General features: G+C 34.2%; 2 protein-coding genes across 3 annotated transcripts; both read left to right on the top strand.

Annotated features, from left to right (window-relative positions):
• Positions 1 to 2,117: 2,117 nt before the first annotated feature.
• Positions 2,118 to 5,025, top strand: LOC129235531 (probable cytochrome P450 12e1, mitochondrial). Its single transcript, XM_054869421.1, has 6 exons — positions 2,118 to 2,353; positions 2,451 to 2,550; positions 3,206 to 3,452; positions 3,519 to 3,635; positions 3,711 to 4,161; positions 4,227 to 5,025. The coding sequence occupies exons 1-6, from the start codon at positions 2,258 to 2,260 to the stop codon at positions 4,812 to 4,814; spliced, it is 1,599 nt and encodes a 532-aa protein (XP_054725396.1). The 5' UTR covers positions 2,118 to 2,257; the 3' UTR covers positions 4,815 to 5,025.
• Positions 5,026 to 8,194: 3,169 nt separating this feature from the next.
• LOC129253017 (probable cytochrome P450 12e1, mitochondrial) lies at positions 8,195 to 14,386 on the top strand. 2 transcript variants are annotated; one of them, XM_054891231.1, is made up of 6 exons: positions 8,195 to 8,432; positions 8,556 to 8,661; positions 12,426 to 12,642; positions 12,696 to 12,812; positions 12,933 to 13,383; positions 13,458 to 14,386. In XM_054891231.1, exons 1-6 carry the CDS (start codon positions 8,343 to 8,345, stop codon positions 14,037 to 14,039), a joined length of 1,563 nt encoding a protein of 520 aa, XP_054747206.1. In that variant the 5' UTR covers positions 8,195 to 8,342; the 3' UTR covers positions 14,040 to 14,386. The 2 variants fall into 2 exon arrangements, with proteins under 2 accessions (XP_054747206.1, XP_054747205.1); XM_054891230.1 differs by having other exon boundaries at positions 8,196 to 8,432; positions 12,396 to 12,642.
• The last annotated feature ends 215 nt before the right edge of the window (positions 14,387 to 14,601 follow it).

The following is a 14,601-nucleotide window of genomic DNA, read 5'->3' as shown; positions in this document are numbered from 1 at the left end:
CACAATTTTATTGTCATCTGACAAAAACCTCTCAACCGCAACAACAAAATTACAGATATACAGCAACAATGTAAATAAGTGGTTTGACAAATGGAGTTTAAAAGTAAATGAGTACAAATCTGTACAAGTAATATTTACGATAAGAACAAAATGTCTTGGAATCCATCTGGACTCAAAATTAACTTGGAAAGATCACATCAAAAAGAAAATAAAGCAAATTAAGGAAAAATTTCGACAATTTCATTGGCTAGTAGGTAGAAATTCTAAGCTCAGTATTTCCAACAAACTTCTAGTATACAAGGCGGTCATTAAACCAATCTGGACGTACGGACTTCAAGTGTGGGGAACTGCAAAAAGAACTCACATAAACAAAATAGAACGACAACAATCAAAAATCTTAGGTATAAAAATAAAGTGCACAAAAAATGATGTCATCCATACAACGTTCAATATATTATACCATTAATCGACGAAGAAATAAAAGCGATATCAACAAGATATTTTAACGAAATATACCAGCACAAAAACAAAGACTTCCATACGCTCTCACATCTTGAAATAAGAGCTTTACGACGTCTGAAGAGAAATCGACCAATTGCTGTATTCGTCTTGGCACTGGCCATGATGAAATATATTTAATAATTTTCCTAACTAATTGTTACAAAATGTACTATTTAGTTGTCAGTATGTATGATTAATGTAGGAAAAAAAAACTAAATAAAAAATAAAAAAAAACTTATAAAAAGCTACGGAAGCCCGCATGTCACATGCTTGTTGAAGATACAACGATGAGAATACTGCTATTATAAAATCAATGCTTTTCGATAAAATGGGAATGATATATAATATTAAAATATGATAAAAGAAACGCTTTTTCGAAAATTCATTTTTATATATTATATTTCGTATAATGTTTATAGTTATAATGAGCCAGCATAGATCAAATCTCTTGGGTGTGCAGGTAACATTTATGTTAACTGGGTTCCATGATATAGGGGCATAGCGGGAAATGAAATTGCTGATGAACTTGTCAGAAAGAGGTCGATTGAATTGGTCTGAGGTCTCCTACGTGGTCATCGGTCAGCAAAGCGCAGAACAGATGGAGCTCCATTTCTTCGTGTACTATTTCGCAAGCCCTTTGACCCCAGTAAAAATAGACGCAGAAAGTTCTGCGGACTCCACGTCATTCAATTTCCAAACTCGTAGCTGTGTTTACCGGTCATTGGACGATCAGCATACATGCTCAAAAGCTAGGTTTGCCATTTAATTCGCATTGCAGAAGCTTGGGCGACCTTTCAGAGAAGGAGAATGTTGAGCACTTCCTGTGTAAATATCCGAAACTGCAGCTAGACGGTTAAGGTGACTGAATGCTCGTTTCTTCGATAGCCTGGGGCAGCGCGCTCACCTAAATTCCATCAATATTCTCCATTACCTCAACAGTTCTGGCTGCTGTAGATATCTGCCTGCTGGAGGTCTCATAATGGTATTAAACCGGCGACTTAGTGCTTTGCTAATACTTCAGCCATTTTACCAATCTACCTTAGATAATGAGGTAGAATTTATAAAAAAAAAAAACAATAAATAACCATGGTGATGATCAAATGTTGCTGGCTTAATTAGTTGAGCACAAGTGTATCTAATAAAATTTGTTCTACAGTAAATTTTTAAACAAACAAGCCTCGCACAATTATTCAATTCCACTACACCCAGAGCTGGATATTAACAACAAGCACTCCTATACTCTCAACATGATCAGCTTGTTGTTATCGCTCACTATTTAAAAAGCTCTAAAAGAGCTGTTCTCTTTTCGTTATCTTGCGCTTTTGGCTTTACTTTTCTCCTTCTACTTATATGCAAATATAATATGTTTACAAACAAATGAAGTGATCAAAACAAAATCGAAAAAAAATATGCAAAAATAAGAACATAAAAAATTTGTGGTTGGCAAAAGCTCGATAAACAACTTTTGGCGTCACTTATCTATGCCGTACGTATACTCTATTTATGAGAACATGCACAAATCGATATAGTGAATGTAAAAGTGCAAAGTATTATGGTATGTGCATATTTTATTAATTATTCCACAAAGAAGCAAAAGCTTGTCGCTAGTGGCATTGTCTCGCAGAATTGCGAATTGGCACGTTCGAATTAGGGCTGGTATATTTTAGTATTATTCTTTCAATATTTGAACTTTTTCACCATCATCAAATTTCTCTCTTAAACATATAAATACTATAATAAAAAAACAACTGGAGACATGTTATCAAGGCACTTAAAAACAGCTGACCAATTCAGCTGGCATCATTTGGCTATTGCAAAGGTGCGGTCATATGCGGTGCAAGCGGAAAAGCAGGTAGGTTTTGATGAATGCGCTGCGTTTTTAGCGTCATAAATTTAATTTAATATTCGCTTTGTTTAAAATCGTATTTATTGTTCTATTTTGTTCTTAGTCAAAAAATGTAACTGACGTCAGCTTAGAGAATGCACGTCCATACTCAGAAGTGCCGGGACCAAGTAAATTGGAGCTTATACGTTTATTTCTGCCTGGAGGTAAGAAGACATTTGTATACTCTGTAATACAAAAAAGTTTTTTTGTGTACCTATGTTTTGAATTTTTAACTAGAAAGTCATTCAAAAGCGCTTTACTCGGATTTTTTTACTACCTAAAAAACCGCAGGTTGTGAAATTTGTTTCCGATTAGACCAGTAAGAACGAGGTAGAAAGATTTATAGAATGAGAATAAGGAGTGAGAAATAAAATACGAAATTATTTTCTTTTTCAATATACTATTTAATGGGCCTCATTTACCACTTAAATCAAAAAGTCTAAAATCAAAAAATTGTTTGTCAAGGCCTTCAAAATAGCAGACGCAGCCGATTTAATTTCATCATTAGCAGTAAATAATTTCGCTTATTTAATTTTTCTGAAAAAAAGTATTCTGAATAGAGTAAGTCGAGTGAAGAATCTCCCACAAGAAAACAGCAGCTAAAAAGCATCTCACTAAAACGTACAATTCGTACACAAATCTAAAAAATTTTTGTAGAGTTTGTACTATGTAATAAATAAATAATAAATCTACATTTTACCATTTTCCTAATTTTCTGACGCATTTTCTAAGAACTCTGTTCTATTTTAAATAGTTATACTAAATTTCATTCATGGCAAAAAAGTATACAAATTTTTCTCTACCACTCTCAACTTTCAGGAGAATTTTCAAAGAAACCATTTTTTACCGCCATAGCGGGCATGGAGAAAAAGTATGGTCCAATTTTTCGTTTCCCTGGTGTATTTGATAAGCCAGAAATTGTAATCAATTTAAATCCGGCAGATTACCCGATTATTTTCCGCAATGAGGGAGCTTGGCCGGATCGCCGCGTTTTCGACACATTCGTCTATCATCGCGAAAAGCATCGAGGCGAGTTCTTTCAAGGTGTCGAGGGCGTTATATCTACGTGAGTATTGAATCTTTAATAACGAATTTCTACACTGATTTATTGATTTATTTTGAAACATTCTAGCTCGGGAGAGAAATGGGCCGAAATGCGCACAGCCGTTAATCCAATACTGATGCAACCGAAAAATGCAAGCTTGTACTTGAATACACTCCTAGAGGTTAATAATGAATTTTTGGAAAGGTATACATAATTTTTTTTTTTACTATATTAAGTGTGCATATTACTTTCATCGAACAACTCCCCTTGCACCATTAGAATTCGGTACATCCGCGATCCCACTACACTTGAGGTGCCTGGCGATTTTATCGACGACCTAAGTCGGCTTGCTTTAGAAGGTATCGCTGGCATTGCACTTAACACACGTCTCGGTTTGATACATAAAAATCGTGACTCGTCCGAAAGTAAGACTATCATGAAGTCTGTACGCAGATTCTTTGTACTCTCAGAAGAGCTGGAAATTAAGCCATCTATATGGAAGTATGTGAAAACTCCGAAGTTCTACGAAATGATGAGAACACTCGATACACTCACCGACATTTGCAATAAGTACATCAGCGAAGCGTTAAAGCGCATCGAACACGATAGTGAAGGCAAACTCGCCTCGGAGGTAGGAAAGGAGAAGAGTGTGTTGGAGAAGTTGGTGCGCGTTAATAAGAAATTTGCGGTTGTTATGGCGCTGGATATGATGGTAGCTGGTATTGATACGGTAAGTGCAACCACGCAAACTAAATAAAAAATATGAAAATTAATTTCAGTCATTGGATTACACAGACGAGCTCTACTTTGACTGGCCTACTGCTGTGCATTGCAAAGAATCCCGATAAACAGCAAAAACTCTTTGAGGAAATCAAACAAATTCTACCGCAAAAAGATTCACAACTTAAAATTGAGAATATGCAAAACTTGCCGTATTTGCGCGCCTGCATCAAGGAGGCCATGCGCCACTACCCTATTCTACCAGGAACAGTGCGACGCCTGCCTAGTGATGTAGTGCTGAGCGGCTATCGAATACCCGCCGGCACCGACATATCCATAGGCGCAAATTTACTGATGCGTGACGAGCGTTATGTGCCCCAACCGGATAAGTTCATACCGGAGCGTTGGCTGCGCAAAGACAAATCCGCTCAAGCTTTAGAAGGTCAGATTAGCAATCCATTTTTGTATGTACCCTTTGGCTTTGGGCCACGCAGCTGTGTGGGGAAACGTATTGTCAATATGGAGTTGGAAATTACTTTAGCGCGTTTAGTGCGAAATTTTTATATTGAATTTAATTATCCAACAGAAAATGCATTTGAAATGAAGTTTATGATTGTGCCGCAGATACCACTGAAATTCAAATTCGCAGAGAGGAAAGAATAACTTATGAGGACGAAGGAGCAAAGAAAAGAGCGGGAGATGGAGCATTCAACTGAAAAAATATTTTAAAGTGCACTGTAATGCCTTTTGCATATCTTTATCCCATAGTATTTTTTGATATCCGATATTCGATATTTTGTTTTCTTAGCCCTTAAATGCCGAAATTTTTCTTTTCCATCGAAATAAATAATTTGCTACCTTATTCAATTCTAAAGCAGCTTGACTACTTTTGTTTTGTTTTTTTTTTTGTTTTAGTATAGTTCTTTCTGCAAAAAATAGCATTCATAAAATTCTAAAATTCAATCTTTGTACAAAATTTATTAAAATTCTATAAACTTGAATTTTACAAGCTATCAAACTGACAGAAAAAGAAATTATTTCCTATTTTCGTATAAAACTTGAAAATTTGATTTGCATAGTTTTTGTTAGACAAAAGCTGTGTTTTAAAACAACAAAATTATGAACATTACAAAAAAAGGAATATAGTGAAAACTGGTCAAAATATTGATGTGCTACCATTTTGTCGCGTGGTGTAAGTGTAAGGTGGCGCAAAATTAATCAGTCTATCGGAAGATTTATAATTTTTGCAAATGGGGTTGTACGCCAATCATATTTGACACTTGTGAACTAGACAGCTGCGATATACAAGCAGTTGAGCAGTGGAGCGCGCAAAGGTCAAAATAAAGATTTGAATCACTGAAAATCATTTTTTATTTGGTAGAAAAGTGATTCAAAAGAAAATTTCGGACGATTTTTTTTTTTGTAATTTTGAACTTTTTTAACCGCTCCGTGTTTTGATAAAATTGTTGTATCATATCATGTTGTATCGTATGGATTTCCGTAGGTGTTCTTATGTATAGTCGAAAATAATAAATAAATATACTTAAAAAACAAAAACGAAGAAAAAAAAACTAAAAATAGTGATCATACTAATTAATATGATTATGGCATGTAGAGATATAAATATCCATTTTAGGGCCTTTTCCAAATTTTTTTATTTCTTGTATTTCCGCTAAAAACCTACCGAAACTTGATTATTTTTTCCGCCACATTAGTCGAACTCCTTAATAAATAAAAGGGTTTTTCAATTTCACCTTAGGTGAGCTCCAGGTTTTAATGATGCGATTTGAAGTTACTACGAATGAAGCTAAAAACACAACTGTGAGAGTTTTTGTAAGATGCTTTTTTCCGCTTAAGACGATTTTCTATGCTGGAAGATTACGAGGTTCGGTTGATGAAATATTAGACTTAAGCTGTTACGAAAGAAGTACGCAAGTGCCAAATGCCAGCAGTCGACTGCTCTTGCATTCTGCATGGCTGAAAGATGTGAAGTACAAAGCGGAGCAAGATAATGCGCTGACCCATTCCACATTGTCTGTAAAGAGGTTTATAGTCAAGCATCCCAATATAAGACTTCTGCTTTATTCGCGTGATCTTACGCCATGCGACTTCCCCCCTGAAAGAAATTATTAAAAACACAAAACAGCAAACGCAACGAGCTGATAAAAGATGACTTCAGCACTGTTGAAAAAAAAATGGGGAAAATAGAGGAGGAGTACATTGAAAGTGGTAATAAGTAGTGGGTAGACGGGAGGGAAAGCTGTATGTGAGGTATTAACGGAATTATTTATTTTTTAGACTTTCTATAATGTATAGAATATAATATTGGGCAAATGTTCCGCACAGCTTCGTAAGGTTGGGTGGATTCGAGAGCGACAATTCTTAAAGAATCGAATGTCTAGATCCAGTAGAATTTAAGTAATGGTCTGAGTGATGTTGAGTTTGAGGACCAGTGTTGCCGCAACTGAAAAAGAAAAATTCAAGTATTTTTGACATGGTCTTAAATTTTTCAAAAAATTGGTTTATCTACAGGCTTGAGTATTGTAAATAAACTGAAAAAATTATGAAAAACTATTAATAATTTTGAAACTTAATAAACATTGCAAATTTTGGTCGCATTCTCAAAGTGAAATACCTTCCGGTCTTTTCAACATTTAAAAAAAATCTTTTGTTTTTAATTTTTTAAGATAAAATATATGTTTAGGAATTTTTATTAATTTTATTTTTCGGAATTTTTGTGGAATTTATTATTTTTTCTTCATGTGGTATGTTTGAAATTAAAGACATCCCAGTTCACGAAATACAGCCATTTAAACAATAACAACAACAGACTCTATTCTAAAAAAATAAATTAAGAAAAAATATCACTTTAAACAACTCAATACCAAAATTTTCACCATTGAGCATCTCAAAGTTGTTAATTTTTTTCAAAACCTTACCACTTGACTACTTCTTACTCGACCAGGTCTATAATACTTAGATCACTAGACATAAAATCACTTGTAATGGAAAGTTTGGAACCAGATCGATATACGAGCATATCAGCGATCGTTATGTGCCATGATTTTAGCTCTCATTTGAGATTTCAGATTCATAGTAGGCCAAAAGTCCAGATCGAACCGAAACAAACTCAAGTTTGAAGGGGGGAAATTCTAAGAAAAAGGAGCCCCAAAAATAGGCAAAAATAAAAGCATTTTTTTCGATTCAAAGAAAAGTACCATACATACCTATGTAATATTTATTAAAAATCGGATTCAATTTCATCAAAAACGAAGCAAAACTATTAAAACGAAATTCTAACTCCCCCCCATTCCCTATTCATAGAAGTGTCTTATATCTTTATACACATTCGGGAAGTAAAGGTAAAAGAGATACATTCTATGCACTGCGACCAAAATGAGAAGTCGGAGTGGCCAAAAATTAGTGTCGAAGAAAATACAAGATTTGGTAGGCCAACAGTCGGAAATGTCGATCAAATCACGGAAATAGCGGAATTGAGCGGGCATATGAAAATTATTATTTTCCCTAAAATCCGAATATTAAACACAAAAATAAATAAATATATGGGTGCAACATAATGGTTTAGATACGAGAAAAAAAAATATCGCACTCAAATCGCGGTGAGCCGACTCAAACAATCACCAAGTCCAACTTAACACCCCAGTAGAACACGCCTTGGTATAAAAACAGGAACACCATTTCGAAAGAAAAGAAGATTATTACGGCTTTTAATTCAGAAGTAAAGGAAGTAATAAATAAAAGAACAATACAATATTTTACAATGAATTAACATTTGCTGGATTACATAAATTTATCATAATATAGCAAATGTGGCATTTTTCTTTCATAAGTTAATTTTTCGCTTTATCAACTGAAAGCTCTGAACTCGAATGCGTTGTCGGGTATAAAATATTCAAATAACAACTAATCAAAATATTTTTCATTTGCCATGCGCGATGCACTTAACAAATGCAATTCCTATTTTGCTTAGAATAGCAACAATGTAAGTAGATAGCAAACAAATATTTATATGCGCCTTATAACAAGTTGATCAGTTAGTTGAGAAACGTTGAGGTGCTCAGTTATAACTTTTTTCGGACGAGTGTGACGAGTCGAAATTTGCTTGTCGCTTTATGCGTATTTATATTTGTTTTCAAAGTGTTTGATTAATTATTAAATTGTACTTACAAAATGTTATCGCATTATCTAATGCCAATGATGGGACGTTCGTTGAGTGCAACTTCGTTAAGGCGATATGCGGCAGCGGTGCCACAGCCCCAGGTTGCTTTAATTGTGACAATTACTGTTATTATATTTTTGTGTAAATTTATGTTTGGTATTATTTACTTGGTTATTTTCTTTGTTTTTTTTTTAATTTATTTTGTGCGGAATTGAGATTTATAGTTAAGTGAAAAAGATACTACTTCGGATAGCTTGGAAAATGCGCGTCCGTTTTCGGAGATGCCTGGTCCAAGCAAATACGAACTGATACGTGGTTTTATGCCAGGAGGTAAGAAAATGTATATATTAAAAAAATATATATATATTTTTAAGGAAATGTATACATTATTGAACAAAAAAAATAAATTTTTATTAGCACAAAATAGAAAAATATATATCTACTTGTAAGCCCGCATCACCCTAGGGTCATTAAGCTAAAGTGCCGAACTTGTCTTTACTATGAAAAAAACACATTTATTTGATTTCTGATTAAATTTTAAAGCGCATTTCTTGCACGACTTACCTAGTAATTGCTTAATATTGATATGTCACATTATATATGTATGTATATTTTTTATATGAAGAAAATATGCAACACCGTCAAAGAAAAAAATTATCGCGAATTTGAGTCACTTCAAACAGACACTTTATTATATGGTATCAAAATTTGACGGGCTATAAACTGCGTACATATACTTGCATATATAGTTTTTCAATTCTGATAAAAAAGTTTGAAATTTTGATAAAAATTCGAAAAGAGTTTAACTGTTTCTAAAAACCGTAAACCCGAATAATTCTTTGCACGAAAAATGAATCGACAGACGGCTCATTCCATTGTCGTTAAATAATTGTAAATATTTTTTTTTTCTGAATATTACATAAGTAAATTCAAAATTTTGCAAAGTATAAATACTACTACTACTACTATATGTAGAAAATTAATAATTAAAAAAGTAATTAATTATAATTTAGTTAATTAAAAAAATAAGAGAACACTAGTGGTCAGCACATCGCGTTTCTACAATATTATTTTGTCCACAAGTTTATATACTATATATTATTAAGAAATTATTTAATTTACTAACATACAAAATTTAATTTATGTACGCATTGTTAATATCAGAAACAAACCGACGACGACGGCATTTAGAAATTAAATCAAACAAAGCGAACGCACCCCAACATACATACTCGTATATCCATAACACTCATGCATGGCATTGCTTGCTAAGAATCGTTTATAATAGTGATCGCGCAATAAAATCATAATACAGCTCATACAACAACAAAACTGTTTTCTAGTGTTGTTACTTAACCCTTTGGTGGGCAAATTCATCTACAGACTTACATTCTAAATACGCGTAATTTCATTCAACTTAAATATGCGTGGATTTGTTTACACCCGCACGCTCTTGTGCCCCATAGTATTGGATTATAATTTTATTCACATACAATTTTTTGTAGCATCATTAAGGAATCGAGATAGATATAGATATATATACCAAAAATGCTCAGAGAGATGAAGGGAGTGGCATATCCATACTTGGTGTATAATACATATTACTCTTTGTCCAAGGTATTTTTGTATTGAAAATGGGTGAAATGCCTACTTCCATATAACGGTAATTTCCAAAAAAGGAAAAAACGTGAAACTTTCGTTATAAATAAGCAAAATTACCAAATTTGGTACGAGTGATGAAAATACATATGTATATATAAAAATATGTAAGTAAAATTTTCAAAAATGAACGGAGCTACGCTTACTTTTGGGTAAATGCATGTTAGTGTATTCTCTCTTAAACGGACATTTAAGGGACTAAAAAATGTGTCCGATGATGGAAGGTATCTGTCTAGAAGAAAAATGTAAGACATAATATAATATGTTACTAGAGAGTTAACGTGCTATGGGAGGGTTATCCGCTCAAGAGAAAAACATTGGCCTTTTAATTCTTAAGGATTTGTGGGATGTACTGAAAAAAGTGTCGGCTTATGGGGAGTGCCCGTTGAGAGAGAATACACTGTATGAAGAATTAATAAAATTTGCCTAAACGTGGTACTCGTGTTGCTTTCCACTTACTTAGATAAAACTGGACACGAGCTCGTTTCGGAGCCGAAGAATCCGGTTCATACGACTCCTTAGCCTCTTGTTTTGACAAAGGATTATGGTGATAGACCCAAGTCTCATCCATAGTGATGAATAGATGCACAAAATCCACTTTATCTTCTCAAAATTCGAATGTGTTTTTGTTCGACTGGTAGAAAATGCAGTACTTCTGTCAAAATATTGCTTACACTGCCCAATGAGATACCTAGAACTTGGACTAAATCTCTATTAGTCACTTGACGATTATCCAATACAATATCCAGTATTTTTTCTGCGATTTTTGGTGTTCTTACAGTTTTTGGTGGTCTTTGACGTGGATTAGCTTCAAGGCCTGTACGACCACAATGAAATTCAGCAAACCATCTTTCTACTGTACTAATTGATGGCGGAAAGTACTTATATACTTTCAACATTCGCTGGTAAATTTTTTTTGCTTTTAAACCTTCTAAAAATAAAAATTCAGTCACTGCACGATACTTGATTTTTGCCATTGTAGAAAACACTGTGACACGTCGATACTAAATGGCTCGTAAAGAATTAATGAACTGACAGATTGAAATGAAACTAGACACACGTTCATATGAAGAGTGTACCAATATAAAAAGGTTATCTGGAAGGTGAGCTGGAATCGTCTCAGCACATTCTTCTCAGTTAGCCTGGTCACATCGGGCTAAAATTCAGACAGATGGGCTGTCACTTATCCGCTACACATGTGGATATAGCAGGTTTAAATATCACACATCTGGTAAATTTTATATGTAGCTTGAAGCGGTAAGGTTTAGTATAAATGGCAATTTTCCGTTGAGCTTCCTGATATAAGTTTTTGTTCTCTTTTAAGTTTTAGATTAGGTTAGGTTGGGATGGGTTGAGGTGCTTGCCCGGAGAGAGGCCAAATTGAGTTCTCCCTTTATGATTCCATTCCAAAGGAAATAAGAAGGAATATTCAAACTAATAGGAGAGAAAGTGAAGCCGGAGGAGGGATTGGGTATATGTGTATGACGACCGAACGATAGCTGAGTAACGGTTGCGTTAATCGCCTCATGCTGCTGATGAAGTTCATTAGATTGTTAATATCAAGGCCTTTTATATCAGCAGGTGTTGCAAAAAACTTAAAGCAAAGATACCTGAATTTTCGCCCCAACAGTTAAGGAGAAAGTGCTTAGATAATTCCATCTCATCTTCCATACAAGTAATGCGAAAAGGACTCGAGGTATGACGAGCCTCGCAGCACGTAAAGCTACTCGCACCATACTATGTATTTAAGTTTTAGACAACTTTCGTTATAATTTTTTGGGATGTGCGCCTCTGAATTCCAAATCAAAAAAGACTGTAGGAGCTGACATTAAATGGAAGCGCAAATTAAGATAATTTGGAAATTTTTTCTGAATTTTTTATATGAGAGTTGGAACAAATACCTTTAAAGTAGTATGCACATTTAAGTATTTCAAATTAAAATTGAATATGTTCTATAAATTAAAAAAAAGTGTCACTTTGAAAAAAATATTAAAAATGTGTTCCTTTTCAAGTGAATTTTCTTGATTATTATAGACAACATAAAAAGATTAACTTCCGTCTTCTAATTAATTGATTGTATTCTTTAAGTCTTGCCTCTTTTTAATAAAAGTAAAATTTTGTAAAAAGTAAAAGTGTAGCAAAAAAGTAGATCTTTATTTACTTGTAAAAAAATAAGCTTTACAGACGAAGTTTAGTATAAAATTGTAAAAACAGGGTTTCGTTTAAGCAACTGTATTAAATAGGGTTAATAAATATATTAATGAAATTAATTATTTATTTACCTTCTTCAATTGCATTATATAGGTTTTACTGTGTTTGTGTAGAGTATTATTTTAAAAAAGTATCTCTTTGTATATTCGAATTTCATTGCTTAACATTAACATTATTCTTCTTCCACCATTTAGGGGAATATTCTAAACAAACATTTATTGCAGCAATAGGAAAAATGCAAAAAAAGTATGGCGACGTTTTCTACTTTCCCTCCATATTGGGCAAACCGGAAATGGTAATAGATCTAAATCCAGCAGACTATCCCATCATATTCCGCAATGAAGGTATATGGCCTGAGCGCCGTGGCCTCGAGACATTCGCCTACCATCGGAACGTACATCGCGCAGATTTCTTTCAAGGCATTAATGGACTGGTCACAACGTATGTGTACTTAAGAAAGTTGAGCATATATTCCCTAACTTTCAATCTTGTAGAGCTGGGGAGGATTGGGCCAAAATTCGCACAGCAGTTAATCCGATTTTGATGCAGCCGAAGAATGCCAGACTTTACCTGAATACAATATTGGAAATTAACGATGAGTTCCTAGAAAGGTTGTTTTAATATATATGTATACTTATACATATACATATATAATATACGTACCTGTATGTATATACATATTTGAATTCAATGTTCTCACTTCCACGTCTTCTTGTTGAATGTATTTACAGAATTCGTGACACACGTGATCCGGAGACACTCGAAGTACCTGGTGACTTCCACGACGATATGAATCGTCTAACATTGGAAGGCATTGTGGGAGTTGCACTCAACACTCGTCTGGGCATGATACATAAAAATCGTGACAGTGCCGAATGTAAATTACTTTTGAAATCGATACGCAACTTTTTTGACTATTCCGAAGATTTGGAAATAAAACCATCCTTTTGGAAGATCGTCAAAACACCGAAATTCTACAAGCTGATGGACACATTAGATACTCTAACTGATGTATGTAACACTTACATTGATCGGGCGCTGGAGCAAATTGAATCAGATAAAGATGGCAAACTTACCTCAGAGGTGGGTAAGGAGAAGAGTGTATTGGAGAAACTATTGCGCATTGATCGTCGAATCGCTGTGGTAATGGCGCTAGACATGATGATGGCTGGAGTTGATACGGTAAGTTTACTTTCATGTCGTATTTCTTACATGTAGTTTACTCGTATATAATTAGTTTCTAATCACAATCACAGACAAGCTCCACCTTGGCTGGCATCCTATTATGTATTGCTAAGAATCCCGACAAGCAAGCTAAACTCTTCGAGGAGCTTAAGCGTATACTGCCAAACAAAGATTCAAAATTGACTATAGAGAATATGCAAAATCTACCTTATTTGCGCGCTTGCATTAAAGAGGGCATACGCTATCATCCCATAATTGCGGGCACAATGCGTCGCCTACCTACCGATGTGGTGTTGAGTGGCTATCACATTCCAGCTGGAGTTGATGTCTCGGTCAGTTCGAATTTATTATTGCGCAATGAACATTTTGTGAAGGAACCAAATAAATACATGCCCGAACGTTGGTTACGCAATGACGCCGAAGGCAAGAAATATCAGCTAGAAAATCCATTTCTATACCTTCCTTTCGGTTTTGGTCCACGCAGCTGTGTGGGTAAACGTATTGTAGATCTGGAGTTGGAGGTGACTTTGGCGCGTTTGGTGCGCAATTTCGTAATTGAATTCAACTATTCCACAGAGAACGCTTTCATACCCAAAATTGTATTTATCCCAGCTATACCACTGAAATTTAAATTTGAGGAGAGGAAGGAATAATGCGGAGATAAATTACTGGTATAGGTATACAAGTAGAAATGAAGATAGGAATTGAATTGAAAAGTGTTTCAAATTTGTAAATATGATCGATTTCACCTATATATACATGTATGTATGTAAATATACTAATTATGTATCTATGTATAAGCATGTAAGAGCTAACAAAGAAAGCCAAATATTTACTTCTTGTGATAAGCCGATAAGGGTGCACTCAGTGTAAGATAAGTATTATATTGTATATTGTGGGAAAAGATTCTAGAAATGTAAGTAATAACAAATTGTCAATTTATTCAGTATTGGCTGTCATAAAAAGGAATAAAAAACATTTTTTTATGTACTTATATATACATATATTGATTTCTAAAAAACATACCGGCACATATTTTAGTATACAGAAGCATCTACACAAATATTTAGAATTTTCTTTATTTTTTAACACACATATGCGCTAACTATGTTTACGAGGGTATATCAAAGCACCAAAAGTGCTTTAAGCAAGCGCCTTTTTTTCTAAATTTACTTTTTGCTGCAGAATCGTTATAAAACCCATACCACGTTAGTG

This window comes from Anastrepha obliqua, chromosome 1, assembly GCF_027943255.1.
Source record: "Anastrepha obliqua isolate idAnaObli1 chromosome 1, idAnaObli1_1.0, whole genome shotgun sequence".
In the NCBI taxonomy this organism is placed as follows: domain Eukaryota; kingdom Metazoa; phylum Arthropoda; class Insecta; order Diptera; family Tephritidae; genus Anastrepha; species Anastrepha obliqua.
This window is presented reverse-complemented; position numbering and strand designations above follow the sequence as displayed.